Source organism: Trichoderma camerunense (assembly GCF_050948025.1).
Source record: "Trichoderma camerunense strain CBS 138272 chromosome Unknown V8C40scaffold_8, whole genome shotgun sequence".
Lineage (NCBI taxonomy): Eukaryota > Fungi > Ascomycota > Sordariomycetes > Hypocreales > Hypocreaceae > Trichoderma > Trichoderma camerunense.
In genome coordinates this window covers 1,621,740-1,647,658 of record NW_028145362.1, presented here as the reverse complement: position 1 = coordinate 1,647,658, position 25,919 = coordinate 1,621,740, and the positions used below count along the sequence as shown (strand labels likewise).

The 25,919-nt window shown below is 47.0% G+C and overlaps 8 protein-coding genes across 8 annotated transcripts; 2 read left to right on the top strand and 6 right to left on the bottom strand.

Moving 5' to 3' along the window:
• Positions 1-951: 951 nt before the first annotated feature.
• Positions 952-2,429, top strand: V8C40DRAFT_265732 (uncharacterized protein; the record flags this gene model as incomplete). The annotated part of the gene is made up of 3 exons (XM_083219682.1): positions 952-1,099; positions 1,191-1,906; positions 1,968-2,429. 3 exons carry the CDS (start codon positions 952-954, stop codon positions 2,427-2,429), a joined length of 1,326 nt encoding a protein of 441 aa, XP_083073939.1.
• Positions 2,430-2,927: 498 nt separating this feature from the next.
• Positions 2,928-4,312, bottom strand: V8C40DRAFT_244707 (Alpha/Beta hydrolase protein). Its single transcript, XM_083215724.1, has one exon. It carries the CDS (start codon positions 3,971-3,973, stop codon positions 2,990-2,992), a length of 984 nt encoding a protein of 327 aa, XP_083073938.1. The 5' UTR covers positions 3,974-4,312; the 3' UTR covers positions 2,928-2,989.
• A 1,726-nt stretch (positions 4,313-6,038) lies between these two features.
• On the bottom strand, positions 6,039-8,045 carry V8C40DRAFT_244696 (kinase-like domain-containing protein). Its single transcript, XM_083215723.1, has 4 exons — positions 7,728-8,045; positions 7,309-7,598; positions 6,738-7,225; positions 6,039-6,663 (listed from the first exon to the last, which is right to left on the bottom strand). The coding sequence occupies exons 2-4, from the start codon at positions 7,537-7,539 to the stop codon at positions 6,270-6,272; spliced, it is 1,113 nt and encodes a 370-aa protein (XP_083073937.1). The 5' UTR covers positions 7,540-7,598; positions 7,728-8,045; the 3' UTR covers positions 6,039-6,269.
• Positions 8,046-9,149: 1,104 nt separating this feature from the next.
• On the bottom strand, positions 9,150-10,871 carry V8C40DRAFT_287354 (glycoside hydrolase family 5 protein; the record flags this gene model as incomplete). The annotated part of the gene is made up of 4 exons (XM_083222710.1): positions 9,921-10,871; positions 9,777-9,857; positions 9,679-9,725; positions 9,150-9,612 (listed from the first exon to the last, which is right to left on the bottom strand). The coding sequence occupies exons 1-4, from the start codon at positions 10,725-10,727 to the stop codon at positions 9,150-9,152; spliced, it is 1,398 nt and encodes a 465-aa protein (XP_083073936.1). The 5' UTR covers positions 10,728-10,871.
• A 2,213-nt stretch (positions 10,872-13,084) lies between these two features.
• Positions 13,085-15,082, bottom strand: V8C40DRAFT_287352 (Non-catalytic module family expansin). The gene is made up of 6 exons (XM_083222709.1): positions 14,920-15,082; positions 14,762-14,864; positions 14,323-14,712; positions 14,045-14,260; positions 13,819-13,996; positions 13,085-13,767 (listed from the first exon to the last, which is right to left on the bottom strand). Exons 1-6 carry the CDS (start codon positions 14,994-14,996, stop codon positions 13,232-13,234), a joined length of 1,500 nt encoding a protein of 499 aa, XP_083073935.1. The 5' UTR covers positions 14,997-15,082; the 3' UTR covers positions 13,085-13,231.
• An 821-nt stretch (positions 15,083-15,903) lies between these two features.
• On the bottom strand, positions 15,904-21,969 carry V8C40DRAFT_244691 (uncharacterized protein). Its single transcript, XM_083215722.1, has 4 exons — positions 21,637-21,969; positions 21,354-21,579; positions 18,775-21,303; positions 15,904-18,718 (listed from the first exon to the last, which is right to left on the bottom strand). Exons 1-4 carry the CDS (start codon positions 21,825-21,827, stop codon positions 16,202-16,204), a joined length of 5,463 nt encoding a protein of 1,820 aa, XP_083073934.1. The 5' UTR covers positions 21,828-21,969; the 3' UTR covers positions 15,904-16,201.
• A 586-nt stretch (positions 21,970-22,555) lies between these two features.
• On the top strand, positions 22,556-23,956 carry V8C40DRAFT_244689 (uncharacterized protein). The gene has a single exon (XM_083215721.1). The coding sequence runs from the start codon at positions 22,760-22,762 to the stop codon at positions 23,765-23,767; it is 1,008 nt and encodes a 335-aa protein (XP_083073933.1). The 5' UTR covers positions 22,556-22,759; the 3' UTR covers positions 23,768-23,956.
• Positions 23,957-24,067: 111 nt separating this feature from the next.
• Positions 24,068-25,707, bottom strand: V8C40DRAFT_287349 (putative exoglucanase type C; the record flags this gene model as incomplete). Its single annotated transcript, XM_083222708.1, has 3 exons — positions 24,068-24,439; positions 24,500-25,196; positions 25,259-25,707. 3 exons carry the CDS (start codon positions 25,705-25,707, stop codon positions 24,068-24,070), a joined length of 1,518 nt encoding a protein of 505 aa, XP_083073932.1.
• Between the last annotated feature and the right edge of the window lie 212 nt (positions 25,708-25,919).

Sequence of the window (25,919 nt, the reverse complement as noted above, 5' to 3'; positions counted from 1 at the left end):
TCTTTGATACGGATGCTACGGTGACAATGCCAGGGAACAAATTATGCCAGCGTCCGCGGAGTATTATACGGAGATATCTTTCAAATGCCGCTGTGTCAGCACACCCCAGTACGTCTCAATTCTTTCTTTGCTCCTTAATTCTTTAGTTAGGTGGATAAGTCATTGTATATGGTTGCTCGTGCTCCAAAGAGGCCTTGAGACGCCACGTTGTAATGAACGGGAGGAGCCGGATACGTGTAAACCATGTTGGAAGAGGGGAACCAGTTCAAATTTGGAAGCTTTTGCGAATCCTCTCAATGATGAATCAATGGAATACACCGACCGGACGTACCCCTTTTTACCAAACCTCAGACCATATATTAGCAATGAAAAGTCTAGAAGCTTGGATTCTGTTCAATAATCCGGAAAAGGTTGATGCAGCATACTCAGAGGATGTGACAGGGATCATGTGCCTGTTACCGGCCGAACGGCTCAGCGTAAGATCAACCAAATGCATCAAAATCTCAATCTAGGCACCAATACTGAGCACAGTGCATGGTGAGCCAAGTAATACTGCTGGCAAGAGCGCATTGTGGTAGGGGTTCTCAGGCGAGGCTTCTGGGCATGTTATGCAGGGGTACATATAACAGAGGTTTCTACTCCGTAGCATTCCGTGAATGGATATCACACCCGGGCTCGTGCCCCGCCTCACGAACCACTGCACGCTAGTATCGTGCAATTCATTGTGACCGGGACAAAGCGTGTGCTTCCCCGAAGGATTGTTAGCCGTAGATAAGACGAGACCTAGTTCCAAGGTTACACTCAGCTAGTTTTCTCACACTTTGGAAACGCCGCTACCTGTCTACTAGAACTCCGGCTCACGACTTTACGGCTTACCTCATTGGCAGCATATCAAGGATATCTGTTTTCATTTAGTCACGGCTGTACTGTTCAGCGTTATTGCAAGAGAAAATGGGTTCTGTACAAGATCGAGAGCCTATTGATATAGCAATCGTCGGTGGTGGGATTGGCGGGCTCTCTTTAGCTATTGGCTTGCAACAACATGGTCATATCAGAATCAAAATCTATGAGGCTGCCTCTAAGTTCTCCGAGATTGGGGGTGAGTACCAGCCCTGTACCGTGAGAGAGACCTGATGATTGGATTACGGTACTTCTTACCTGTATGAATGACCGTCACTGAAACCTGTCAGCCGGCGTTTTCTTTGGTGCCAATTCTATTCGGGCCATGAGCCTCATACACCCGACTGTTGGAGAGGCGTACGCTAGAATCTCGACGAGCGTAGGCTGGGAGTCAAAGAAAGATACATACTTTGATTTTATACTGGCACACGAGCTTCATGGCCTACCTACTGGGACCCACATCATATCTCCCAAACTCTCGGCAACTGAGCGCCACAGCACGGCTCACCGTGCCCATTTCGTGGACGAGCTCATCAAACTCGTGCCTGGAAGCATGGCCGAGTTTGGCAAGAGGTTGACAGACCTTTCACGGGATGAGAATAGAGGTAAAACTATACTCAAATTTGCCGACGGCACTACCGCAGAAGCAGACGCGGTTATTGGATGCGATGGCATTCGGTCCGTATGCAGGGAGTTTGTGCTGGGAAAGGACAATCCCCTCTCTCAGCCAACATTCACAGGGAAGCATGCCTATCGCGGGCTGATACCAATGGACAAAGCCATTGCTGCTATAGGAGAAGAGAAGGCTCAGAACCGCTTCATGTTTATCGGCAAAGGGGGGCATGTGCTCACTTTCCCCGTCGCTAATGGCGATGTAATGAACGTCGTTGCATTCAGCACTACTAAGAGGGGAGTGTGGGAGGGCGAATGGGTTAAGCGAATGGAACGAAAAGATTTAGCAGCCGACTTTGGCGGCTTTGGGGAGGAATGCCAAAAGATATTTTCGGTATGCTTGATCAATAAAGCAGTGACTAAAGTGAGGTTCAGCGTACTGACTTGGGATTTAGCTCATGGAAAGCACCGATCACTGGGGCATCTTCGATCTTTCTCCCGAATTCCCAACGTATTCGTCCCAAGGCCTCCGCCTCCTGCTCCTGGGCGACAGCGCACACGCATGTGCTCCTCATCAAGGAGCCGGTGCCGGCCAAGCATTAGAAGACGCGTATATCCTCTCTCACGTCCTCGGCGAGTGTCACTCGTCATCTGATCTCCTCGCCGCATTCAAGGCTTACGAGAGTGTGCGTATGCCACGAGCCAAATTTGTCCAGATCCATGGACGTCGACAGGGAGAACTCTTGGATCTGCAGAGACCTGATATAGGGGACGATCTTGAGAAATTAAAGGCTGTTATTGATGTCCCAATCAGAGAGATTTGGAACTGTGATTTGGGTGCAGAGTTGGAGAAGGCATTGACAACAATGAAGGCAGAGCTGAACAAGGAAGGATCAGACAAGCGAGCAGTTGTGTGAGCAACGATTGATCAACAACATGCCGTATATACTTACCAAATGGACAGAGGAGAAAAGTTCTGTGAACTCTTAGCTGTGAAGACTCACCAATGAACCAAAAGAATGCAAGCATCCCTCACGGACTTCAACATTATTTATCCCACAATACCATCTCTCCTCTTCTTTATGCATCTCAAATGGCTATCTTGCCATTTTGCCATTTCTGACGCTACACCACTCTCTCACTTCTAGCTGTCTCGCAATTTGGTGGGCCTCTTTCATGCGTCGCTGTCATTGAACCCAACCTCGAAGCACCACTTTCATCTTGGAAGCAGAGGCAAATAATAGATTGAGTCTCCAAAAACTTGCCGCGAGACTGAATCTCTACTTACCTCTAACAGGGTACTCATTTGGGGTTAAATTCACAAGGCGAGTTATGAAGGTTGCGAACAGAAGATGTGGCGGTTTCCAAGACTCCGTTATCAGTATTACAACACGGGACTTTTTTAACAACTTCCCCAATCGCTCACTAACAGCAAACAGTGGTCTATTAAATAGAAGATATGGACTTGCTATATAGCTTACTCAAGCGTTTTCCAGAACTCCTCAATTAACTTGGCGACCTCTGGAACCTTTTCTCGTACAACAGCGTGTCCAGCTTGTGGTACGACCACATAATTCTTCATCCCAACGTTGAGCAAATCCTTTCCGCTAACTATATCGTCCAACTCTCCAAGGATACAGAAACTTTTAATACCTGTGTTCGCTGCTTTCAGAAATTCGTCGTCATTGTCTAGAACCCCGCCATCTCTGAATATGGCTACTACACTCGCTGCGTGGCCCTCATGGTTCTTCATTTGCCAGTCTCTGACTGCCTCAGCGACCACCTCACCTTTGTCAACTCTCTCTTTCCAGTCGGCCGGGACAACTAGGTCTCCGCCCTCTAGGAGTTGCAGAATCCACTGTCTCGCCTGCTCTTCTATGCCTTCGCCGCCACGCAAGTAGTTTCTGTGTAATTCTTCAAACTCTTCTTGCCGGATGAAACCTGCAGGTGCAACAAGGGCCATGGAAGCCACACGCTCTGGCTTTGCTGCCGCAAAACTTGCAGTTGCTGATGCGCCAAAGGAGAAGCCAACCAAATGAGCGTTCTCCCATCCGAGGTGCACCATTACAGATTCCAGTAGACTGTGGAATAGAGCTGCATCGTGGGCTACTAGTGGGGTGTCTGTGAGCCCATGGCCCCAGAGGTCAACAAGTACGCATTTGGCAAATGGAAAACGTGCAGACAGAGCGCTTGCTAGTGGTTGCAGGCCAATTGCAGAGGTCTGGATGCCATGCACAAAGAGGACGCGGGATATCGCATTTGTGGCATCTGCGGGCGAGGTGGACGAGGGTGGCAGCTCATAGATTGCGGCTCTTCCATTCGGTGTTTGCAGAAATGATGCTTGAGGCATTAAACTGCCAAATGTTGCGATGAAGGCGCTTTCAGATGGTGCAGATATGGATCGTCTCTCCTCAGGCGGCGGAACACCGGGACGCGGTAATACTAATAAACGAGTTGACATGTCTATATGGATCTGGTGATAGCCGCGTGGAGTTGATAGAATGCAGAAATTTAGACGTTGGGTGTAGAGGAGCAACTAAGGGGACGTCTTGAGGGATACCGAAATATTTAGTCAAATAGCGATTTCTGGCCAAAGCAAAAAAAGACGCTTAGCAATGGAGCATCGTGCAGAATAGATGAACTTACGTAAAATTCGTTACGAATAAGTTTACACTTATGGAAATATAGGTAGTGTTTAGATCACAAATTTCGTCCGTACGATGGTAGTTTATTGCATTATCCCACAAATAAATGAGCGTTCTTGCACGGAGTTTTGAGTGGGGGAGCAAGAGGAATTAGGGAAGCGAAAAGAGAAAAGATAAGAAAAAAGAGCCAAGTACAGGAAGCCCGGCAAAGTAATGGCAATTTTTAACGGGTCTATCTATTATCATCTATGAACCAACAATTAAACATATAGTCTGCTGATGAACTTGGCACTTTGCTTATCGACAAACTACCTGTGCAGGTCCAGTGATAGCCAGAGGGCATTCTTTGCTAATCGCAGCATATGGTTGTCTGCAACGCGGTCATGGGTAATGATCTTTCATCTTCCTTTGATGCTAGATCAATTCTAACAGAAAGCCAGTGGCAAACGAATTTACCAATGCCGGAACCCACAATGATACAAATGATATATAGCCATTGAAGTACATGGCAAGGAGCATGATTACATAGGCTGCTCCAAAAGTAATAGCATGAATGATCGCGCGTAGTAGCTGTTGAACAGAATTGCTTGAGAAGAGGTGGCTCATTCCCGGGCCTCTCTAACCACTAGATCACTAGCCACAGCAGCTTGCTGGCGCCACTGTCGAACCTTACTCGGGGTCAATATGCTCATATCTAACTTATATCTAGTTCAATGATGATTGAACTCTAAAGCATACATTACTCTCAAATAATGCTCACGAAGCTGTCTAAAAACGCAATAACTCGTTGCATCTGCTCAAAATGAAGTTGATCGTACGCGTGTGTCTGGAATACATACCGCTCTGGATGCTCAACACATCCAGAATCTCAGCGATGCAACGCACCTCGTGCAACATTGGGGGTATGCAGATCGCGCAGTGCCTTGCACCAACGATAAAGGCTCATGATAGAGCCAGCGTCTGCAAGATTTCGTCGTACTTTCGGATCTGCTATCAGGCATTTTCTCCTCCGAGACTTTATTCGCTCAATATTCGGGCGCACCACTCGCTTACAGGTCACTGTTCTCTTAAGTCTCATTGGCTATTCCATCATCTGGTCCTTTGTTGGTCTTACATATCGGACCTGAGTGATACCCATCAAGAATCTCCCAGGCGTTTATAACACCCGTACTACACTTAGTCCATGGTCCGATCGTATCGGTGTTCTAGCCTACGCATTCACACCATTATCGCGCAAAACATGGAGAGACCAAAAAGATTGCTCAGCTCTGTGCAGGCAAATTGAGCCCAGCAGTGTGTCCAGTTGTTAAAGCCACACCAGTAATACTGACTGGTCCATATAGATAACACACTATGGACAACATCGAGCCTCGTAGCAATGTTCTCTGTGTTGCCGGGTGCAGTGTATCACTTACTTTTTACCAATTTTGCTGCAGCTTGCACAATCTCCGCGTCCTGTCCGAGCTAAATTTAGTCTAATATGGTGTATTAAGGAGATAAGAGCTCTGAAATGGGTCGAAACAGAGCTGAACGTTCTTCAACAAGCTCCTGAGGACACGAATCCTGACATCAATATTTTCGTCACTTAGGGCATTGCAACGAAGATCGAGTGTAAGGGAAAGGAGCTTCATCCCACTGATATTCATGTGAAAGACGCAACAAGTGTCAAAACATCAGGAGCGACAAATATCAGGGCCCGAAGGCTATGCCTACATCAAAGCGATGGGATCAATGGCAATCGGCGCCCAGATGTTGCTATATTAGTCGGCGATTTCCTAGAGAGCACAATTGATGGACCAACCATAGTATTTTCTGGTAGTCTGGGAGCAATGATTAGCGACGTTCGTGGGGCTGTCGCAGGCTTTAATTCTCCCAGTAGAGTATAGTGTAGACAACAACGGTACGACTTAAAATTTGTTGGCGAAGATCGCATGGAGATTTAACAATTCCGAATCGCATCTTCAACTTCTCAAATAAATAAAATACATAGAGATAGTAGGTCGACCTACGAAAAGGGCACTTCGTCCGTTAAGATTCTCTTCAGCCTGACAAACGATAACGATAAGATCCAAAGACGCTGCAAATATTGACATTTGTGCTCAATTACTTATACTAAGCAAATAGACATTGAAGATCATGCTCTTCAAATGCCTTCGCATCTTTCCTCCAAGCGTTGAGCAAGACGTCTCTTCCGATCTTGGCAATATTCTGACCTTCTTCTGGTGTCCCCCATCCAGGTGTCGTAGATCCAATGCATATCAGGTGAGCACCGACATGAATGAGCACGCGGAAGATAAAATCAGTATCAAGCTTGCCGTATCCCTCCACAAAGCCGCGAATAATCCAGAGGGCAGCGTCTATATCCTTGTATAGTTTCAGCTGCCATAGTTCGGCAATCAGCTGGCCGAGGTCTTCGGCTCGTACACCGACCTGCGCCATTTCCCAGTCAATAATGCGAACCGGAACCAGCTGGCCATCTGCAAAAGTAATGTTTGGTAGCAGCACACTGTAAGTAATAAAAAGTCAGTTCTCATCGTAAGGGCGAGACGTTGCATGAATTATGTTGCACTCTCAACTTACTTGCCGGTCCAAAAGTCACCATGGATTGCACTGAGTTGGCTCTCATTTGCCAGCTCAGCCGTGGCCATCTTTACAATCTCCTGCAAAACGTCCTTGTACTCCTGCAGAAGGGTTGGGAACATGTTCACCCTTCCAAGCAATTGGTCATAATTGATGAGCTTTTTGATGTTCTGCATGTCTGTATTCTGTGCGAACAGATCACGCAGGCCCTGCTGCTCTGGCTGGTCGCTCCAACTGTGGAATTCCCGCAGCCATCGACCTAAACCCTGTCCAAGTTGGAGACATTGTGGTTTGACTACCTCGGAAGTAGCAGATTGATGGTGGCGGAGAGCATAGTCTTTGAGATTGACAGCATTAGATACGTATTCCTGAATCTGAGTACTACTTTCAGGGTTGAAGTGGTACAGTTTCGGAGTCCCAATTTCGTATGTCGACGAAATCACGCGTGGAAATTGTGAGAGGAATCGTAGGCCTTCCTCTTCAATGTTCTATTAATACAAAAATGCACACGGATTGAGTATTAGTACTTGAGCTTTTCTAAGTGATGTGGAAGAGCGATGGGAGAACTCACGCATCGAACCATTTTCAGTTTGAAGTCGGGATGTTGGGCAACATATGCTTCGCCATGTTTCAGCACAACCTCGGACACACCGTCTGGCAGAGGCTTCTGAAGTTTGGCGTGGTAAATGAAGTTTGCAGTCCCCCCAGACAGAGGTGTGAAAGATGATACAGCATAGTCTGTACCTTCCAGCTCTTTTTGCACCGTCTCTTGGATGTGTTTATTCGTCTCTTCTGCCGACATGGTTGGGAACCGGGGATTTGATGCGACAGCTTGAACAAGATGTAAAGGCGGCGGACTATCTATCGGGAGTGTGTGCGTGAGTTGTTCAAAGAATTGCCCGTCAATAGAAGAAGTGGTGAGATATCGGAACAAAAGGCAAGGTTATTGTATAGGTTCCTTCCCCAATAATAAAGACTGGTAGTACCTACCTATATACTCCCTAATCTAGGTCGGTAGGAAGTTCAAAATGTACTCCGTACCGAATGAGCTTACACATGTACTACGTTCTCCATACAGCTAGGACGTAATTGCAGCCTTTCGCCGGTGAGTCAGAGCTTTAAAATGTCTCAAATCTGGGATAGTCTGCAGCGTGTGGCAAGTCTCTTTCGATGTCCCCTAATGCTATATTAAACATCCATCATATACACTCCCCGGTTCAGAAAAAGAATTCTCTAGCAGAAGATCTGATGCTCTCTTTAGAGGTTACAGTTTTTTCGCAAGTAGCTACGCGTACATCACTTTGGGAAACCCTAGCCCGGCATGTGACGGAGGAATAAACGATGGATCTCTTACCCCGCCTTCTAAAGAGGATTGCTGTAGTTGAGCCCAGTTCCTGTTGCGACAGTCCCAAGTATACAGTACTATATTCCCGTGCACTTTAGCTAGTGTTTTTTAGGTATACAGCACTCGAGAGTGGCTCTAAAACACGCTCCTCAGTACCTGCTAACTCGTAGCGCGATCTCACTGCTGTGATGGGTCATTGAAGCCAAATCGACCCCGCAGAGAAAGGAAGAATAAACAGCCCGCGTGAATGTTCGAGAAAACGGGGAAACTGTATATCCGCAGGCTTCAGATCGCACTTAGTGTAACGAATTTGAACATCATCGAGATGTTCATTAAAAGCCCGTAATGGAATGTCACCGGGAAACGCAGGTTGATGGCCAATTAGAAAGACATGTTTAGACTAGGCCGGGAATTTGATGCCCTTTGAAGCGTTGATTCAGGGAGACCCAAGGCTAATGCACACGCCTTACTGTATGTACGTTAATCATCCCTGCAGGGCTTGACCGAAGAAAAATTCTACTACAGTTGTATCATACAGATTCAATAGTTTTGTCGTTTTGTGATCTTATGGCTATATTGCGAGGCAAACTTCTTGTAGCTCTATGTTGTTGTGGATTTAGCTGCAAGTCATCAACCAAAGCCACTTTTTACTACCGTACTACTCTGCTGAGGACCCTCTCCGATTACCGGGTAGCTCAAATACGATTAGGAATACCAACTCATCGATCGGGAAGGATTGCAGAGTCAGAATTGGAAGAGAAAAATGGATAGATGAATCTTATACGTAGATCAAATCGCACGCGCTGCTGTGAATATCCGGATATTACAGCTAGCTCAAGTTATCGGCATGCGCCGCTTAGCCCGCCGCGGAACGAGTTAACCGTCACGATATTCATTCCCAAGTCCTGATGCTGATACTCTGGGAAAATATTACTATGATTCGGATATTCGTACTATGACGTATAGATCATTATGTATATTAGAGGGAAAATAATTAATATTGGCCCGACTACTGCATTGTCATCTTTCAAGATGCTGATTATGAGTGTGTTACACTGGACCACTGCTTACTCCAACCAGAACGTCTTCATAGCCCTTGGCTCAACCGTCACCTTGAGGCTGCTGCCGCTAATCTTGTACCGACTCTGCAAAGTAACGTTGTGGCTATTATCGGTCAAGTATTCGCTCAATTTTCTCTTTTTGATGCCCTCCAGATCGATAGTCAAGTCGTAAGGGAAGTGAGCTGCATTGATGACGGGGATTGCCACAGTACCATTTTTGTTGACATAGGCGGTTACATAGACGTTTTCTACGTCGCTTGTTGCATCAATGCGTACAGAACCTGGTCTAGCAAATCGGAAATATTGTGCAAAAGCCCAGAGTCGAGATGATACTTCGTAGTTGTCGCGATCGAGCCGAATGAGAGCATTGTCGCCATTGGAGTTCTGTGCGCACCACCAGTGAGTGTAACCCGAGGTGTCGCTATTCACAAAAGCGTTGTGCATATACAACGCCCATTGCAAGCCCTCACTGACATGAATTGTTAGCATCGACCTAGAGAGAAATGAGGACTATTTAGGTATAAAAGATACGTACGCAAGTTGGCCGCTGTAGTCCCAAGTGCTATTCCACGCACCGGTACCCTGTTACGCGTGTGAGTAAATAGCAAAAGAAATCTTTGGGCTTTATCTTACATCAGCCCATTCTGTCATAATGTTTTGCTTTCCACCAGCGTTGAATGGGCGCTCAGGGTTACTCTGGTAGTTGTGCCACGTCTGGAACTCGGTCAGATATCACATCGATGTTTAGCTTTAGGAGGGGCGTAATGGAGAACAAACCGCAATGTCAAAAAACTTCTCTCCGCCTGCTTGCTGAAGTTCGTAGAGAATGTTTCTTTCTTGTCTTGCGCCAGTTGCATCACAGCAACTGACATCCACTTTCGGGAAAGCTTTTTTGAGTGTAGGGTATAAGACCTCCAAGAAGTCTTTAGCCTGGTATCCGTCTGACAGCATACTCTCATAGGTAAAAGGGTTGAAGTCAGGCTCGTTCCAGGCACCCAGAAGAGATACATCGATACCTTCTTCCTTATAGAACCGGACGTATTGAACGAGATAATCGGCATATGCTTGGCGCCAATCGTATTTGCAATTGGTGCCACGTACACCGCATATTTGTCCACCCAGGTTCTCCGTTCCAACCGTCTTCATACATCCAGGAGCAGACCAAGCATCGGCGTAAACAAAAAGGTCTGGGTTATACTTGAGAGCCGTTTTGGTGAGATTGAATTGGCAATTATCGCTGCCATCCCAGACATAATTGAACTTGCCCTCTGGAGTGGCGGGACAAGTTGGCAAAATAGTGGTTCCCGGGGAGGATCCAATGTCGTTTCGGACAATAGACAGACCTCCAATGTTTTCGTCAAAGAGGATTTGAGTGACCTTTTGTTGGTTTTCGGGCGATAAGCCAGAAGACCCAAACTGTTGACAAGCAATACCGAAAGCACCAGAACAGCCGCCTCCAATCATAGTCTGATAAGTTTGACGAGCGTTAATCTTAATATTAGCTTTGTATTGAGAGTTGGTGTTGTATGACCATGCTGAGCCTTGACCTAGCAAGGCCAAGACAACTGAGACAGTGGACATCATCTTGAATGAGGTGAAAGAGAGATTGATTGGGAAGATTGAGTATCAACACTGCTCATCTGGATCAAAAGGGGGAGATTATCAACTCCCAACACGTCCATTTTATGTCAACTGCTCTTTAGAACCCCCTCTCGTGCTCTGAGTTTGGTCTTACAATGGATACTCGTACATTTATCCGGCCACTATTCTGTACACATATTCGAATCCTTGTCGCAAGACATCGGAGGTTGAGCCATTTAGCCTTTTTATCCGCGATGACGCTTTTTGCGGAGATGAGGCAGGGGTTCAATCGACACCAAGCCAATGGCGCACACTGATTCAAGGCATCTAAATTAGTGATGAGTTTCGGTGTTGGTTAAACGGATGTATAAGAATTCTAGAATGAAGAGGTATACGATCATGATTCTGGATGACAAATATATTTGTTACCGTTGATGTCATGCGCTGTAGGTATATCTGTCGGTGAGATGTCACTGTGGCATTAGCTTCAGCAGTTAACGGATTTTACCTGGCAACTGGTACTACGCGCTAAAACAACTATTTCCTCTGTATGGCTATATGATGCTGCGGCGAAAATAGATGCCGAACTTCTGCAAAGAAGTACTATGCCAACGAAATAGTTGGGATATTGACCAACGGGCTATGTAGCCAATGTTTGCAAACCTTAAAGTTATAACTGTCTTCATGATACAACTACTAAACGTACCTATGCGTGACAGCATGGTTGGTTCACACAGTAGAACTGAACGCGTAACTAAATCTAGAAGAATTAACTACGTCTTGTAGCTTATACTTCTAACAATTAATGTATATTTTACGGATATATTTCCTTATATTTTCCATCTGAATGACTTCCCTCTATCCCAAACCTCACCTATCATTTCCTTCTTGTGACGAGTGTAGATGTCTTCCATTGGATTGCCATTGACATAAATCCACTTTTCAGCTGTCTTTCGACCGGCGCTTGGCCTCTTGTCATAAACCTTCTATTGGCCGATGTTACCTCAATCATAGATCGGTTCCTTATTCTAGCCAGAACTATGTGATCTAGTTCCACACCATATTCAAGCACGGGTTGAGATGTCGGCGGAAGAAGTGATCGGGGTACTATAGCTAGTAATGAGAGAGTAAAGCAGGTAAATAATGGCAATGTAGAGAAAGAATACGGCATGTCAACGACGCTTAAATAACCTTGGCCATTCATTACTACTTCTCCCGGGTACTTGGACAATTGTCAGTGATATAAACTTCTCCTTACTCATGCAGTATGACAATGTACGTACAGTACTCCTCGTTAGCAAGTTGAGTATACTAAATGCTTGACAACCCCAACATTCATAGGGGTAATGGCTCCATCGTTGCGCCAGTGCCTGTTGCAAACTCATCACGGTATCCTGACTCCGCCCGGATAAGTTATTTTCACTCAGCGGAAGCCTTTGGAGCACCATCAACTTCATTGGCCTAGTGAATTATCTCCCCGTCAACGTGGATCTGTTTCCCCAGCATCGTTTATTTGATCCGAAGCCATATGCATCGTCTCGGCAAACCGGCAATGGATGGCGCTATCGGGACTTTAGCCGATGCACCCCACAAACATTGCAGATACCGCTAGACCGGGGATGCCACACTTGATGAGAATCTAGGAGGTTTTACTCATCAGCAAAATATGGTCTCAATCTCACGCAAAGCACTCTGTATTTCATTGTGAATCGAAAGCCATTGGGTCAAAATCTGGCGTCTTTTTTTTTTTTTTTCCCCTCGTTGAGATAACAGTGCAAATTGGACGTTCAAACATCGACTTCCAAATGTCTAGGATTATAGTTCTGATACAGCCCCATTCATACAATTTACCGTCTTTAGTTTTATTCGAACAATCTTTGGACGTTCAGTATCATTATTTAATTTTAATGTGAGATCATCATTTTACAAGCAGCCCACAGCTCCTTATATCTATATCGCCATCATTGAAGCAAGCCTGTAGCTAAGACCTCACATTGTTTGCTCATCCCGCCCATGATTAGACGGCCCGGCCTAACCTACAAAGTAATCCCAGCCCGATCTGTCGGATCCAGCCGCCAACTTCTCGAGTAGATAATGAAAATACTTCATTTTTACTATCACAGTAACATAAATAGTTGGTCGTATGTCATAACAATTGGTCGTGTTTAGGGATGTCATTCTAAATGGCGGTGCGAATTAAGTTCGTTGTAATAGGAGAAGGAATATCTTAAACGTCGGTAACATTAGCGGAGCAGAGAATTGCGAAAACTGTGTCTTGTTCATATTTATTCAGTAATGTATTTCCAGTGGCTGATGCTTGTCTAAAACACCCACATTTACAGCGGCATGACATGGCGACTTCCTGAGATGGGTTGCACGATCAGACAATGAAGTCGGAAATAATATCAGCAATGGATGCGCATATATATTCGAATAGACGCTGAAAATATGTACCAAGCAAGTGGTTTCAAGTGAAATAAAACACCAATTGGCCTAGGCGTCCATTCTTAGTTTTGGCTAAACTGTACGCCGATGTCGATGTAATAGAAGTTAGGATCTGCTGTCGCTGGTGGAGTAAATGTCTTTATGGCTTGTTCATTAACAATCTGCTCCCCCGTTGGGCTAGTAAGGCGTATTCCAACAGGCAGATTGAAAGGTCCTGACCCCTGTGGAATTACCCAGCTTCCATATCGTTCTTGTGGGCGACTGCTGGTGTAGTTTGGATCATGTTCCAAAGCAACCCAAGTATCTGTGCCTGCACCCTTGATCTCAATCTTGGTGACCGATCCGGGTCCATTAGTATTTACGGCTGTCAGAGCAAAGTAGTACGGCCCCCCGCCATTTCGAAGCCATATATAAACATTTCCAAGTTTGGGGCAAGGAACTCTCTTGTATCGAGTTGGAATCACACCATTAGTGAGTGAACCGTTGCCCTGTAAGCGGCCCATGGCAATGTCTGAGAGATCGAGATGAATGCTGTCGGCTGGAAGAGGGCAGCCATATTTAAAATCGATCTCTCCACAATGATCGGCACCGGGGCCACCTATAGCAAGTTAACCAGAGCTCTCGCTAAGTCGTAAACCGAATGTCTTACAGCACCACTTGGAATTTGCGCTACAAGGGCAGCTGTCTACTATCTCCAGAGTGATCGGATCAGTGTAGCCAGCTTCCCCTACAGCATAGTCGGTTCCGTCCGGTTTCGTCTGAATGAGTTCAATGCATTCGCCACAAGACAGGTAGTTATCTAGGGCTCCTGGCAGAGAAGACCAAAACTATCATGACATTAGATTAGTAGAAGATTAATGAGCAGTGTCTCTTACCTGCGAATAATAATCTCCGTTTGGTGCTGCAAAGTTGCCGCGAAGAGTAGTGCCCGTAGGATCTTTGCAAAGTAAGGGGTAGGCTGTGCAGAAAGCATCACAGGTTGATCCCAACATAGGATCTGTCCAGCTCGCTGTAACACTGCCTTTTGTGCAGAGACCATAGAGGCCAAAGCCACAAGCTCCGCCGCTTGTCAAGCCGAAATGCGTAGATCTCTGAAGCCTCGACAGTCAGCACGTCTCAAGAGAATAAACGATGGCAGGAGTAATCGCCTTACACTGTAGTGCCAAGTCTCATTGCTAGTTACATGGTGGACTTCTGGGTACATAGTTCCTGATTTGCAATCCGCCGAAGGTGGCGTGGCACAGGTGCAGCCGCCCGTGCAGAACTCGGATGTGTCATCAGTGGCACAATATGATGGACAGCAAACATTATCCACTAGAGTCCAGGACCCGCAGGTGGAGGCAGCAATACTGGGGTAAGGAGACTGAGAATGAGGAGCAACCGTAGCAGTATCAGTCGTTGTATACGTAGAAGCGCCACTAGTTGGTGAGCCGCCCCCAGGCGAGGAGCCGGCAGATGAGGATCTGGAAACTGAGCTGGTAGATGAAGATCTTGAGACTGAGCTAGATGAAGTTGATGATCTACTAGTAGTACTGCCGCCACCCTATACTTGGTTAGAAAACGTCTCTCAACAGCTGTAGAAACACTCATACAGTTGAGGCAAGACATTGAGAATAGAAGTCGTTCACGTAAGTGCACTGGGCGCCAGAAACGCAGCATGTTGCGCCGGTCCATCCATTACCTCCACATTGGCCACTAAACTTGGGTTAGTAGATGAGGTAGAAGATATCATGGCGTTCAGTGTGCTCACAATAATGCTGCGCAATTCTGCTGAACTGACAGCGAAATAAGGCTTGCAAGAGCCAGTAGACTAAGTTTACGAGCCATTCCGGCTATTACGACTATTTGGGAAAGGCGAATACCTCTAGTTCAGACGGCTTACTGACGGTCTTACTCTTTTAGCTTTATATAAATGTAGTGGTATGACTTGTGATGCACTGAAGTTCTTTGCTTGAGGGGGTGCTATTTAGGCTGAGTATTATCAGGTGTTTTTGGATCGGATAAGCGGATGTCCAAATGCTAAAAACAAGGGCCCAGGCTCTACACCGCTGCAGAGCTGGCGATGGGCCTCGCAGGACGTAACAACCGTGATAAAAGAGCTTACCCATCAGGTATTGGATGGTTAATAGCAAAAAATATGTAACGCTGGAAGCTGGTGACCAGTGCTTAATGCCTAAACGTGTATATAAATTACCAACAGCCTACTCGCTTCAGCCTGGATCAGGATGTTTGGAGACACATTCAAGGGCATTTTATTAGAATAGGCTTATTTCTATATTTCCCAGAAACCCAGACTATCAATTTTCGTTATTATTATTACCTTTTATGCAGAAATAATATCCCGCTTTTTGTTCAATGCCACGGTGAACCCATGACTTAAACCACCTCTTATAGCATTAGAGAGGAATTTCGATACTTTGGAATGGTTATTTCCGTTCAAACCCTCCTTCCTTCTTCGACACGCCGGCTACCATATACCTTTGTAGGGCCAATAGTGTTCTCCTATCAAGCCACCTTTTGCCATGCTGCTCTCCTCTTGGTGTGCGCTCCATTGGGCATTAACGGGAAAACTGCAAACTGGCAAACGGCAAGGTGAAATATTCCACTGTGTTATTTTGCCGAATATTCAAGCTCACGCTCTTATATGGTTTAGGGTCAATTGTGGTTCCTCTAGCAGTTAGACAGCACATAAAAGCCATTACTTCAGTGATCTAGGATCATGAAATTGAATGACCACCTGGCTACAATCGGGAATGTAGGACTGTGCGGTATTACCGCGTCGTAGTAGCGTGGAGTTCAGCAGCCCCGCCATACTCTCCCACCAAAACATCGGATTCACCCAGTTAATCTGAGAGTATTAACTCGCACCTTAATAAGAGTACAATTTTTCTTGTCTTCTTTTCTCTCAAAACTTAATTTTATGAGTCTTATGATTTACATTGAAGTCAGTCTACAACCCCCTTTATTTGTGATATAGAGCCACAAGGTATAACAGTCTATGTTGTGCTCACTCATTCTCCTCACATGCTGCTTTAATAAAATCGACCGTCTTCTGTAGTGGGTGGCTTTTCTTGCCCACTTCCCTCATTATGAAAAGATATATCGCTGTTGCTTCCGTAATAACGTTGCTGCTGGTTGTAATGATTCGGGTATCCCTGGCCCTGATACGATTGTCGCGCTCTGTCTGGTGGTGGCTGCGCCGTCTGAGAACCGTACCCGCCATACCGCGCTGGAATGCTGCCATCATATGCGGAATACCGCTTCGTGTCCTGGTTTTGAGCGTCACTGGCGTTGGAATTATTGTACACTTCCATATTGTGATACTGTCCGTATGGGTGCGCGCCTGTTTGTCCTGGGTATGCTGTGAATTGCTCTGTCGGATTATTCATTGGAGGGGGCGATTGTTGCGATGGGCTGCTGTAAGGAATCCCGGCTTGCGGCATTGGGGCTTGAAAATGGGCACCGGGATCCGCCCTCTGAACATGTTGCGGTGCAGGTTTCCTCCTAATGACTTCCAAAGGTGCTGGGATTGCCATTTGCGCAGACACATCACGAATACTGGCAATGGATTCCCTCTTTGGAAGGAATGCTGAGGGTTCATGAGGCGACCAGCTGTTCGTTGGCTGAATAGAAGCGGCGTCATAGTTAGGTTGAGGAGGCGACAGAGGGACCGGAGTTTGAGACGCAAATAGGGCGTGTGTAGCCTCAGCGACTGCTGAAATGCTGAAAACTTCGGGATATGTCGAAGGTTCAATATCCGGAGAGGCCGTCTCTGGGGCCGCCTCTGCGGTTCTCTCTACGGTTGCCTCTACAACCGTTTGAGAATCGATGGCTATAGCTGGCTCGGAATTCGTGTTCTCATTCGGTTGGGGATCGCTTGCAGCATCGTCTCCGTCATTTAACTGAACAGCGGAATCCGGCATAGCATTTAACTCCGTGACCTTTGGATGTTCATCCTCGTAAGGTAATCCTTGTTTGCTCACGTTGGCCGACCGAATGATGCTCTCCAAGGCGACATTCCCTGAATCCGCAGCCGTCTTAAGAGCGTCAAGAAGCAGGGTAACGCGGTTAACAAGCACCCCCAAACATTGCCACTGTTCGCTTGAAGAGCCAACAAACTCATCTTGATCCTCATCTTCAGATTGTTGGGTGGCTTCAAAGGCTGTCTGAAGTGCATTCTTGTTTCTCTTGCTAGAATGCATAATATCAGCCCCGTTATCCAGCAGAAAGGTCACAGCCTCCACATCACCACGTCCGGCAGCTACAATCAAAGCAGTGTCGCCGTCATTATCTGGCAAGTTGATATCAGCCCCTGCATTGAGCAGCACCTGTAAGGATTCCTTTGGCAGATATGCGGCAGCATTTATGAGTGGTGTTGAGGAGTCGTATCCTCCAAACACATCCAGGTCTGCTTTGGCATTGACCAGCATCTCCAAGATGTGAGCTTCACCACGCTGGCACGCCGCGACAATGGGGGGCGAGTCTGTCCCGAGTCCGAGATTTGGATTTGCGCCCTTCTCCAACAGTAGGGATACAATATCGGATCTACTCGATTCGCATGCCCCCTGAAGCGCGGTACCTGCTGCGAAGTTGGCATTTTCGGTGCATGCGTTCACCTCAGCTCCCCGATTAATGAGCTCTTGGACAATTTCATAGTGTCCTTCAGCAGCGGCAGTTTGCAATGCCCAGCCATTTTCGTCGTTGATTACCGCACCGGCATCCAATAGCAACTGCACCATTTCCATGATGCCATCAAACGCAGCCGCCGTTAAAGCTGTTCCGTACTCTTCCCCTGTGGCATTTGGATTTGCGCCAAAGCTCTGCAACAACAGCCTCACAGTTGTTACTTTCTCTCTGTCGGTCGCATTATAGAGGGCGTCGCTCAATGTTTCCTGTGTTATGGAACCGTTTGCATATTCCCAAGCCAATTGTAGCATTTTGTCCTGCGGTTCGCTGCACGTTGCAGCTTCGGTAAAAAGGCCGTTGACATCTAAGCCTTGGCGATGGTCTAAGAGAGACTTCACAATGTCCCAATTCCACTCTTCAACTGCAGAATCTAGAGCTGATTGAAACACATCTGTCTCATGACCAAAATTGAGTAATTTGTTGAATACTTCAATTCTCCCGGCAGCAGCAGCAGCGATAAGTGCTGCGCTATAGTCTTGAGGAGGTAGTTTGTCTGCATAGCTCTCAATCAAGTATTCGAACATCGAATAATCGGCTAACAATGCTGCCAAGGCAAGAGGACATGGGACCTCTTCATCATCCGACTTGAAAGTTAGTGAGACATTGTGTTCCACGAGCAGCTCAACAGCTTCACGGCTCCCAGAGGAAATGGCTGCGTTGACAACTGGCCCAATATCATTTGCAACAGCGTTCGGATCGGCGCCTCTTAAGAGCAGCTTCTTCATGACTTGGATATGTCCGCCGAATGAAGCCATACACAGTGGGGTCTGTTCGTGAATCTCTGCAGCATCGTCGATTACTGCACCGCGGTTAAGCAGTTCCTCTACGATATTGGGTCGGCCTAGAAAAGCAGCGAAATGCAGCTTCCGATGGGTCAGTCTTTAAGATATCGCTAATAAAACATCTTCATGGAGCTTACTGGAGTATTGACTAATGAGTCTCGCTCTTTGATCTCGGCTTCATGGCCATTGCGTATAAGAGCTGCAACTAGTTGTCGGAAGCCAATTGCCGCCGCAACATGTAATCCATTGAGCGTCTTATAGTCGAAGTTGTCAAATGTGGTCGTCATGCGCGCGTACTCGATCATCCAACGACGCCGAATCGTAGAGTCTGGTTTCCAAAAGTCATCTTCGAAACTTAAATCTTCGGCAATCTCTAGAGTCGCGTTGCTGGCATGGTGTAGCCAATGCTTGACGGTATAAGCCAAGGCTTTGTCTTTGACCATTTCTACTTCAGGATCGTCCTCTTCTTCGTCTTCTTCGTCCTCATCTTCATACATTTCTTCGCTGTCCGAGTATTCGTCGTCATCATCGTCATCCTCGTCCTCGTCCTCGTCCTCGTCCTCCTCATCATCCACTTGCTCGGCGGCACCAGCATTTTCGGATTGAGTTTCCTCTTGGTCAGCGTTATGCTGTTCATCCTTTTCGGCGGCTGATTCCTTAGGCACCGGATCCGGCATGGGGAAATCCATTGTGTCCTTAATATGAGTGAAGCATCGTAGAGCTATCACACCGTGTTGCCACTTAATTTCCTCCTTGGACAATCCGAGTAGTTCCTTGGCATTCTCTGACAAATGCGTCTTTACAATTATGTTAACAAAACAAACAACAGAGTCAGCTTTACTCGTTCGCTTTAGATATAGAAGCGGTTTGCATTGCTCAATCAACTTGCGCAGCTCGCCCTTTTCCTGATCCGTAGATGATAGCCCTGCGAGCAGACTAAGCTCTGATTCGGTAGGATCTTCATAGGTCAACACCAGGGCACGCAGAATTTCCTTGATCTTCTCGACGTGGGCCTCATTTAGCTCAAATATTTGACGCCAAGAATGGTCCAGTAGTGTCTTCAAATCTTGAGGCATGTTCTCGAGAATCTTTCGAACTCTCAGGTCGCTTTCAGTGTTGGAAAGCTCCCCAAGTTGGATACATGTGATATCAATCCACTGGGTATTTTGGGCGCGCTTGCCTACCAGACTGCTGGCGAAGTATGCAAGAGCTTTGTTGTATTGCTTTTGCTCTCCAATTGCCGAAATCATTTTCTTGGCATGCTTACGCAGCTCCAATTGAACTTGATTCTCATATCTGCTGTCTTCCAAGTCAATCACGCGGACGCCGTCGACCTTGAGGGCTGCGTCAACATTGTGGGACTCTCTACTGGTAATAAACCATCGAGTCGGGACACGTCTAGAGCCCACAGAACCTAGAGCTTCCAGTTCGCCTGCGATAAACTTCATCAATTTGATGGTTGAATCTGATTCGGCGGGAAGAGCATGAAGGTTGTTGAGCACGAGATAGACCCTGCTACCGATGAATTCATCTGCAAGCATATCTTGAATTGATTGCCACATGTTTTCAACAGTTATTTGGGCTTGTTGTGACCGACTCGCATCATCTTTTCCCTTTTTCTTGGTGAATATCTTCGCGTATGGTGCGAGCGTCTCTTGTTGGTTGATGAGCTGCCTTATCACAGACTTCAAGACATCCTCGGCGGTAGAATAGTCTGTTGTCGTATCACAGAAGAAATACACAAGGAGAATTGGGCCCTGTCCGGTATCATTCTCTTCATTTTCGCGTATTAGCTGCTCAATGCCTTGCAAGGCAGCCATAGCGGCGTTGGTTTTGCCTCGGCCTTCGCGACCACGGACATATAAACAGTCCACCGTCTGAGGAGGCTTCTCTTTGTCACCATCTCCTGCGTATCGCAGCCACTCCAAGTATTCAGCTTCTTGAGGTATCCACGACGAAGGTGTGAAGGATTGTGATAATGCTTTTCTCTTCTTTTGAACTTGGGCGCCGTCGAGTGCTTCCATTATACCGCTAATCATGGCGCGGTCAATGTCTCTCACCGAGTTTAAGCGATTCCTAACGGATAGCTGAGCTCCGTGGATGATCTTTTTCACTGGATCTCGCACCATTTGTGTCCATCGATCGTCTTTTGGGCCATCAAATTTTACCAAATCGCGGTGATTGCAGGCCAAACCAAGCTCTTCAACTCCAGGGAGTGTTGCAGAGTCCCGGTTGACGAATTCGGCATATTGCTTTGGTATAAGATTCTTGGTAAGACCAAAGAGGCTTGGAAGGCCAGCCATTTGAGAAAAGTCAGTTGGATGCTCTTCCCAGAAACAGAACAAGTCGATTTTCGGATTGATTTTCCCCACTAGACGCATAAAGTCATGCTTGAGTTGTCGCAGTTCCTCATCGCCTGGCTTCATGAGCTCTAATAATTTTGATGAAAATGCTACGTCCACCTTTTCGGCAAAATGGGCGTACATTGCTGCCACTGCCGCAACAGGAGCACCGCTGAATGGAGTGCCAAAGAAAATGCACGCGGTGATTGCCTCAAACATGATGGGAAATAGATCGCGACGAGAATCTGCAATCGTGATTGCCTTTGCGACTACTAGACCGCCCATGCTATGTCCAATGAACACGATCGGTCTCCGTTGGCATTTCTAATTGTTCTCCGTCAGCTAGATTCACAGTCAAGGGCTCGATGACTTACTTCTCTCTTGCTCCTCAGTCCGACTAATAGGCCCATGGCAATGTTGCCCATGAATTGTTTCACTTTTAGCTGACCCGTCCATGCTGAATCGTACATATAGAGCAGCAATCTAGCCCTTGGGAAATCCCTTTGCAAGCCATCTGCGTGTGTGGTCCAGTTGAAATCAGTCTTACTAGACTTCCAGCTATCTTCTGGATTGGCTCCTAATCCTGGGACAAATACAATGCTATGACAATTGTTAGAATAAAATAAAAAAGGACGTTTACCAATAAATTGGACGTACTCAAGATCGGGGACAATATTCCCTTTATCAAGTGGATACAATTCTTTGATGCCTTGCTGCACAATCTCGTAGCCCTTTTGCTTCTTCGGTGCGGCTAGGTTTAGGTTGGGATTGGGTCCTTTTCGTGTTCCTGATCGTTGGACATTTGCCGACCGCCGCACGGTTGTCGATCGCTGTACTTCAAGAGACATCTTGAGAACTTGGAGGTTCTTTTTTTCTTTTTTTTTCTTTTATCGCATTTGATCCAAAGCCAGTTATTTAGAATTGTTCTGGCAAGTGTTGGTTTATGATTCATTTGAGGCTCAAATGAGGAGCTGCCTCAGAGAGCTCCAGGGGTCCGTCGCTCCTTAGGCAGAAACTTGATGTGTCAAATTTCCTTACCTGCTGTTCATTGTCAGATACTATAAACAGGGTGTCTAGCGGCTCTCTTTGCATGGCCCCCAAATTTTCCCGTGCGGCTGAGTTGAAATCTTGATAAAATATGGGTCTATTGCTTCACCTCGTCAGTCAATGCAATCCGCATAATCGACTGAGTTGTAAACTGTTTCTAGCGCATAGTCTTTTTTGTTTACCGATGGGAACTATGATCATCATTAAATGTCTTCTTGACGGCATTTCTATAACGGCCGTTGACTAGGTATGTTGAAATCCATTCTCAAACCATCACACCCCCATTCATTGCGGCTTGTTTATTAATTTCCGCGACAAATGCGGAGTGCAACCCACTGAGTAGCCTCTTAATATCCCAGCTGACGCCCCTACAAGCAGCCATGGTGGCTAGTACACGTATCCTGGCCTGGCCTGGAACCATGCGGGCAAATCCATCGCGCTCCTCTGTCTCCGTTCGAGTTTCATCAACAGCCAATAGGAGGACAATATATTATAAACTCAGCCTTGAGAGTGCTAGGATCAGAGTCAGGCTCCTGCTTTCTAGGCAGCTGGTGGAAATTGCGAAAAGAGCAGTTCCTTGAAGCGTGAATTTATAATTAACTGTTCTCCTTTGAGCAGTAGCAATCGTAAACTTTTAGTTCGCTCAGGGATTCCATGAGGCCAGCCCTACTTGGGGGGCTTCAACATCAGCCAGATCCCCGTGGTAGCTCTGTACGGGTGATGACATTCCGCCATGGCTTCAATCATAGAGAAAGCTCCGCCTTTTACGATTCAATTGGTTGGCCCGACCGTCGAAGAGTTTAACAGGGATACGCAAGACGCAGCACAACTGGCGAGAATCTTGCCAGCAACCGCTCGCTCTGGGAGAGACGAGATCTTTGGCCCTACCAGCGACTTACAAGAATTCTTGCAGCAAGAACTTTTCGTGAGAAAGATTAATGCTGTTCAAGATTGGTTGTGGGCCTGCGGCCGACCTATGCCTCCTCGGCCCCTGCATCACCAACGAGTGCTCTCCCGAGACATCATTGTTACAGAGAACCCGGAACTGCATCTCATATGGGGTCCTCAAGGAATTCACTTGAAGCCACTGCCGGAATATCTACTAGATTCCTATTTTTGGAAACAACACATTCTGTCAAATGCGAATCAAGAACACACTGAGCTAGAGCAATGTGCTCGGGGATTTTTATTCTCGTACTGTGCTCTCATTGGACACTATAGTGATTTTCGCATCGCACGCGAGAAAGGACTATTACCAGATGCCGTGACTTGGGAGTACTGGAAGATCCTTTCGAGTCAAATCTTGCAGCAGCATTGCTATTCTACGGTCAACCCAAGGTACTGGTACGGCGAACTCCGGTTAGGGCGCTTGAACAAGATATACCGGTTTCGAAAAGGTCATTTATTAAGAGGATATTCCAGGATATCTGGTTACGCCATTTACGGAGACTTGATTCGCGACAACTTTGCGTCTCTAATTACCGTGCTTGGTTATGTGGTTATCGTCTTAACAGCAATGCAAGTCGGCCTGGCCACGGACAAATTGGTTTCCAACAGTGCCTTCCAAGCCGCTAGTTACGGTCTTACCATATTCTCCATCATTGCGCCGCTAATTTCTGCTGTCGCTATTTTATTTTTTGTTTCCATTTGGGTAATCAGCAATTGGCGCGCTACTAAGAACTTTGAGAAACGGAGATTCGTGGAAATGGGAGTAGAGCCGTTTTGGCGGGATAAGTACTGATGATCAAAAAGTTGTCATGTAGCCCAAAAAGAGAATCAGTAGCTGAGCAAATATACTTTTGTAAAGAGTTCCATGTTCTTTCTATATAATGCTTTTATAGCAAGGGGTCAATATGCTTTGCGAAAGCCGGTTTTGCCCAGCAGCTAAGCATTCATCGCAACACCAAACAGCCATAGTTCCAAATCAAATGACCGTCTTTGCTAGCATCAGAAGTAGATACAATAAAAATAAATCCTACATCTAGTTGAAGATGAGACAATCCATCTACAACCTAACATCTCAAGCCGCCACCAAAGCACCTTACAGGCACTGAGAGTAGAATGGGTTCAGAACCTGGCAAGTGTAGCCGCTAGCGCATCTGGTAGGTCCGGTCCAGCCAGTTCCACCACATTGGCCGTAGTGTGTCTGGGTGGCGGTGGGAGAGCTTCCAGTGCTGGACGGAGGCGCGCGAGTGGTCGAAGTGCCGGGAGGGTTGCTGCCAGTGTTGCCGCCAGTGCTGCCAATGGGTCCGAAGCGGATGTTGGAGTAGATAACCTTGGAGTTGGGTGACTGAGCTTCGACTTGGGCGGGAACACCAGAGCTGGTAGAGCAGCTTCCTCGCTTGGCGCCGGGGGTGGAAGCAGTGGCGTTTGTTGGGTAGGTGGAATCCAGCCAAAGCATGTTGACCGCGTACTGCGTGAACCAGTCAGTATTGTAACAAAAATCATATCAACTATTATGTCGTAAACTCACATCATCCCACAAGCTCATAACCAAGACCATTCCGCCTTGGAAAGCCTTGTTGATCTGGGCAAGGCCGCCCTTGTCTGTGAATGAGGTGCCGCCAAAAGCAGTCTGCTCAGCTGCACAGTAGGCGGTGTTGATCGTGTTGCCAGTGTAGCTGCCGACTGTAGCGCTGGGCTGCTGGAACTTGACTCCATTTTGGACATAGTATCGGCTAATTGAACCGTCGGTGGCGAACTGGGTCACAACGGTCAACTTCTTGGTGGTGTCAAGAGCGAATGATGAACCGGGTCCGTAGAAGGAGGTGTTGCCCAAGCGGTATGGGTTCCAGTCGCAGCCATCAGGGTCGCAGGTTCCGCCATATCGGTCATTGGAGTAGGTTCCACCGCAAGAATCGCCGTCGCACATTGTCTGGCCGACAGTCTCGCAAGGGTGAGGAGTAAGAGCCTCAGAAATGGAGTTTGCCTCCCAGATATCCATCTCGGAGCAGCAGCTTCCGTGGCCACCAACACCAGTGTTGGCGTTGTTGGAAGAAGGCTCCCAACCCTCAACGTTGGCCTGACCGTTGATGAACTTCAGGTCACGAGGGCACTGGCTGTCACAGTAACCTGTGCCATATTTGGCACCGGCAGCATTGCCTGGGTACTTGCTCTGGCCACCATCGGCATCCATGGAGACGAAGTACAGCGCTCCGTTCAAGCCGCAACTAGCAATTATTTAGTCTAAGAGCCGTGAAACCAACTGTGATGTTAGATGGTAATTACTTACGGCAGTTGGGAAACATCAACGTCAAAGGAGAACTCGTTGCCAGAGAGTGTGAACTCCTGGTAAGTGGTATCAGTTGCCATCAGGTAAAGACGGGCGCCGACATTCGACTGAGTAACAAATTGAATGGTGAGAGCGTCGCCGCTGGTGGTGACTCCGTAAGTGCCCGAGTAGTTGGCTCCGTCCAAACAACAGTTCTTGGCACAAGTCACATCGTCGGGGCACAAGGTTGAGCTCCAGGTGTTGCCATCGTAGCAGTTGGTGGTGCTCTTGGTATCGTGAGTCCAACGCCAGTTGGCATCAAGAACCACGGAACCTGATTGAGCTGTGCAACCGGAAGCTGTGCATTTCTGCCATGTCAGAGGTGGGTGAGTCTCCGCTTGTTGGGTGCAGACCTGCTGAGCACGAGCAGCAGCCAGGAAGGCCGTGATGGCGGCCAATTTCTGATACATGATGTTCAGCCTTTCGTTGCTTGAGATGATGTACACAAAGATGATGTGTAAGACTCTTGGAGTATCCGAGCTGATGGAGATGGGGAGAGAGAGATGGACATGGTGGAAAGAGCTTGGACTATATATAATTTTCTTGCCACAGACATGAGAATAATGAGGCTATCTTCGCCGGCTATTATTCTTGCCTAAGCTTCTAATTCACATGGTCAATC

Bases quoted from the DNA above. Each gene is read 5' to 3' on its own strand.
- V8C40DRAFT_244707 (XM_083215724.1), bottom strand. From the start codon at position 3,973: ATGTCAACTCGTTTATTAGTATTACCGCGTCCCGGTGTTCCGCCGCCT.
- V8C40DRAFT_244696 (XM_083215723.1), bottom strand. From the start codon at position 7,539: ATGTCGGCAGAAGAGACGAATAAACACATCCAAGAGACGGTGCAAAAA. The intron at 7,226-7,308 runs GTGAGTTCTCCC...TTGTATTAATAG, and splicing joins AACTGAAAATGGTTCGATGC to AACATTGAAGAGGAAGGCCT. The intron at 6,664-6,737 runs GTAAGTTGAGAG...TATTACTTACAG, and splicing joins GGTGACTTTTGGACCGGCAA to TGTGCTGCTACCAAACATTA.
- V8C40DRAFT_287352 (XM_083222709.1), bottom strand. From the start codon at position 14,996: ATGGCTCGTAAACTTAGTCTACTGGCTCTTGCAAGCCTTATTTCGCTG. The intron at 14,865-14,919 runs GTGAGCACACTG...ACCCAAGTTTAG, and splicing joins CAGAATTGCGCAGCATTATT to TGGCCAATGTGGAGGTAATG. The intron at 13,768-13,818 runs GTAAGACATTCG...AACTTGCTATAG, and splicing joins CGCAAATTCCAAGTGGTGCT to GTGGCCCCGGTGCCGATCAT.
- V8C40DRAFT_244691 (XM_083215722.1), bottom strand. From the start codon at position 21,827: ATGTCTCTTGAAGTACAGCGATCGACAACCGTGCGGCGGTCGGCAAAT. The intron at 21,580-21,636 runs GTACGTCCAATT...CAATTGTCATAG, and splicing joins AATATTGTCCCCGATCTTGA to CATTGTATTTGTCCCAGGAT. The intron at 21,304-21,353 runs GTAAGTCATCGA...GAGAACAATTAG, and splicing joins GACTGAGGAGCAAGAGAGAA to AAATGCCAACGGAGACCGAT.
- V8C40DRAFT_244689 (XM_083215721.1), top strand. From the start codon at position 22,760: ATGGCTTCAATCATAGAGAAAGCTCCGCCTTTTACGATTCAATTGGTT.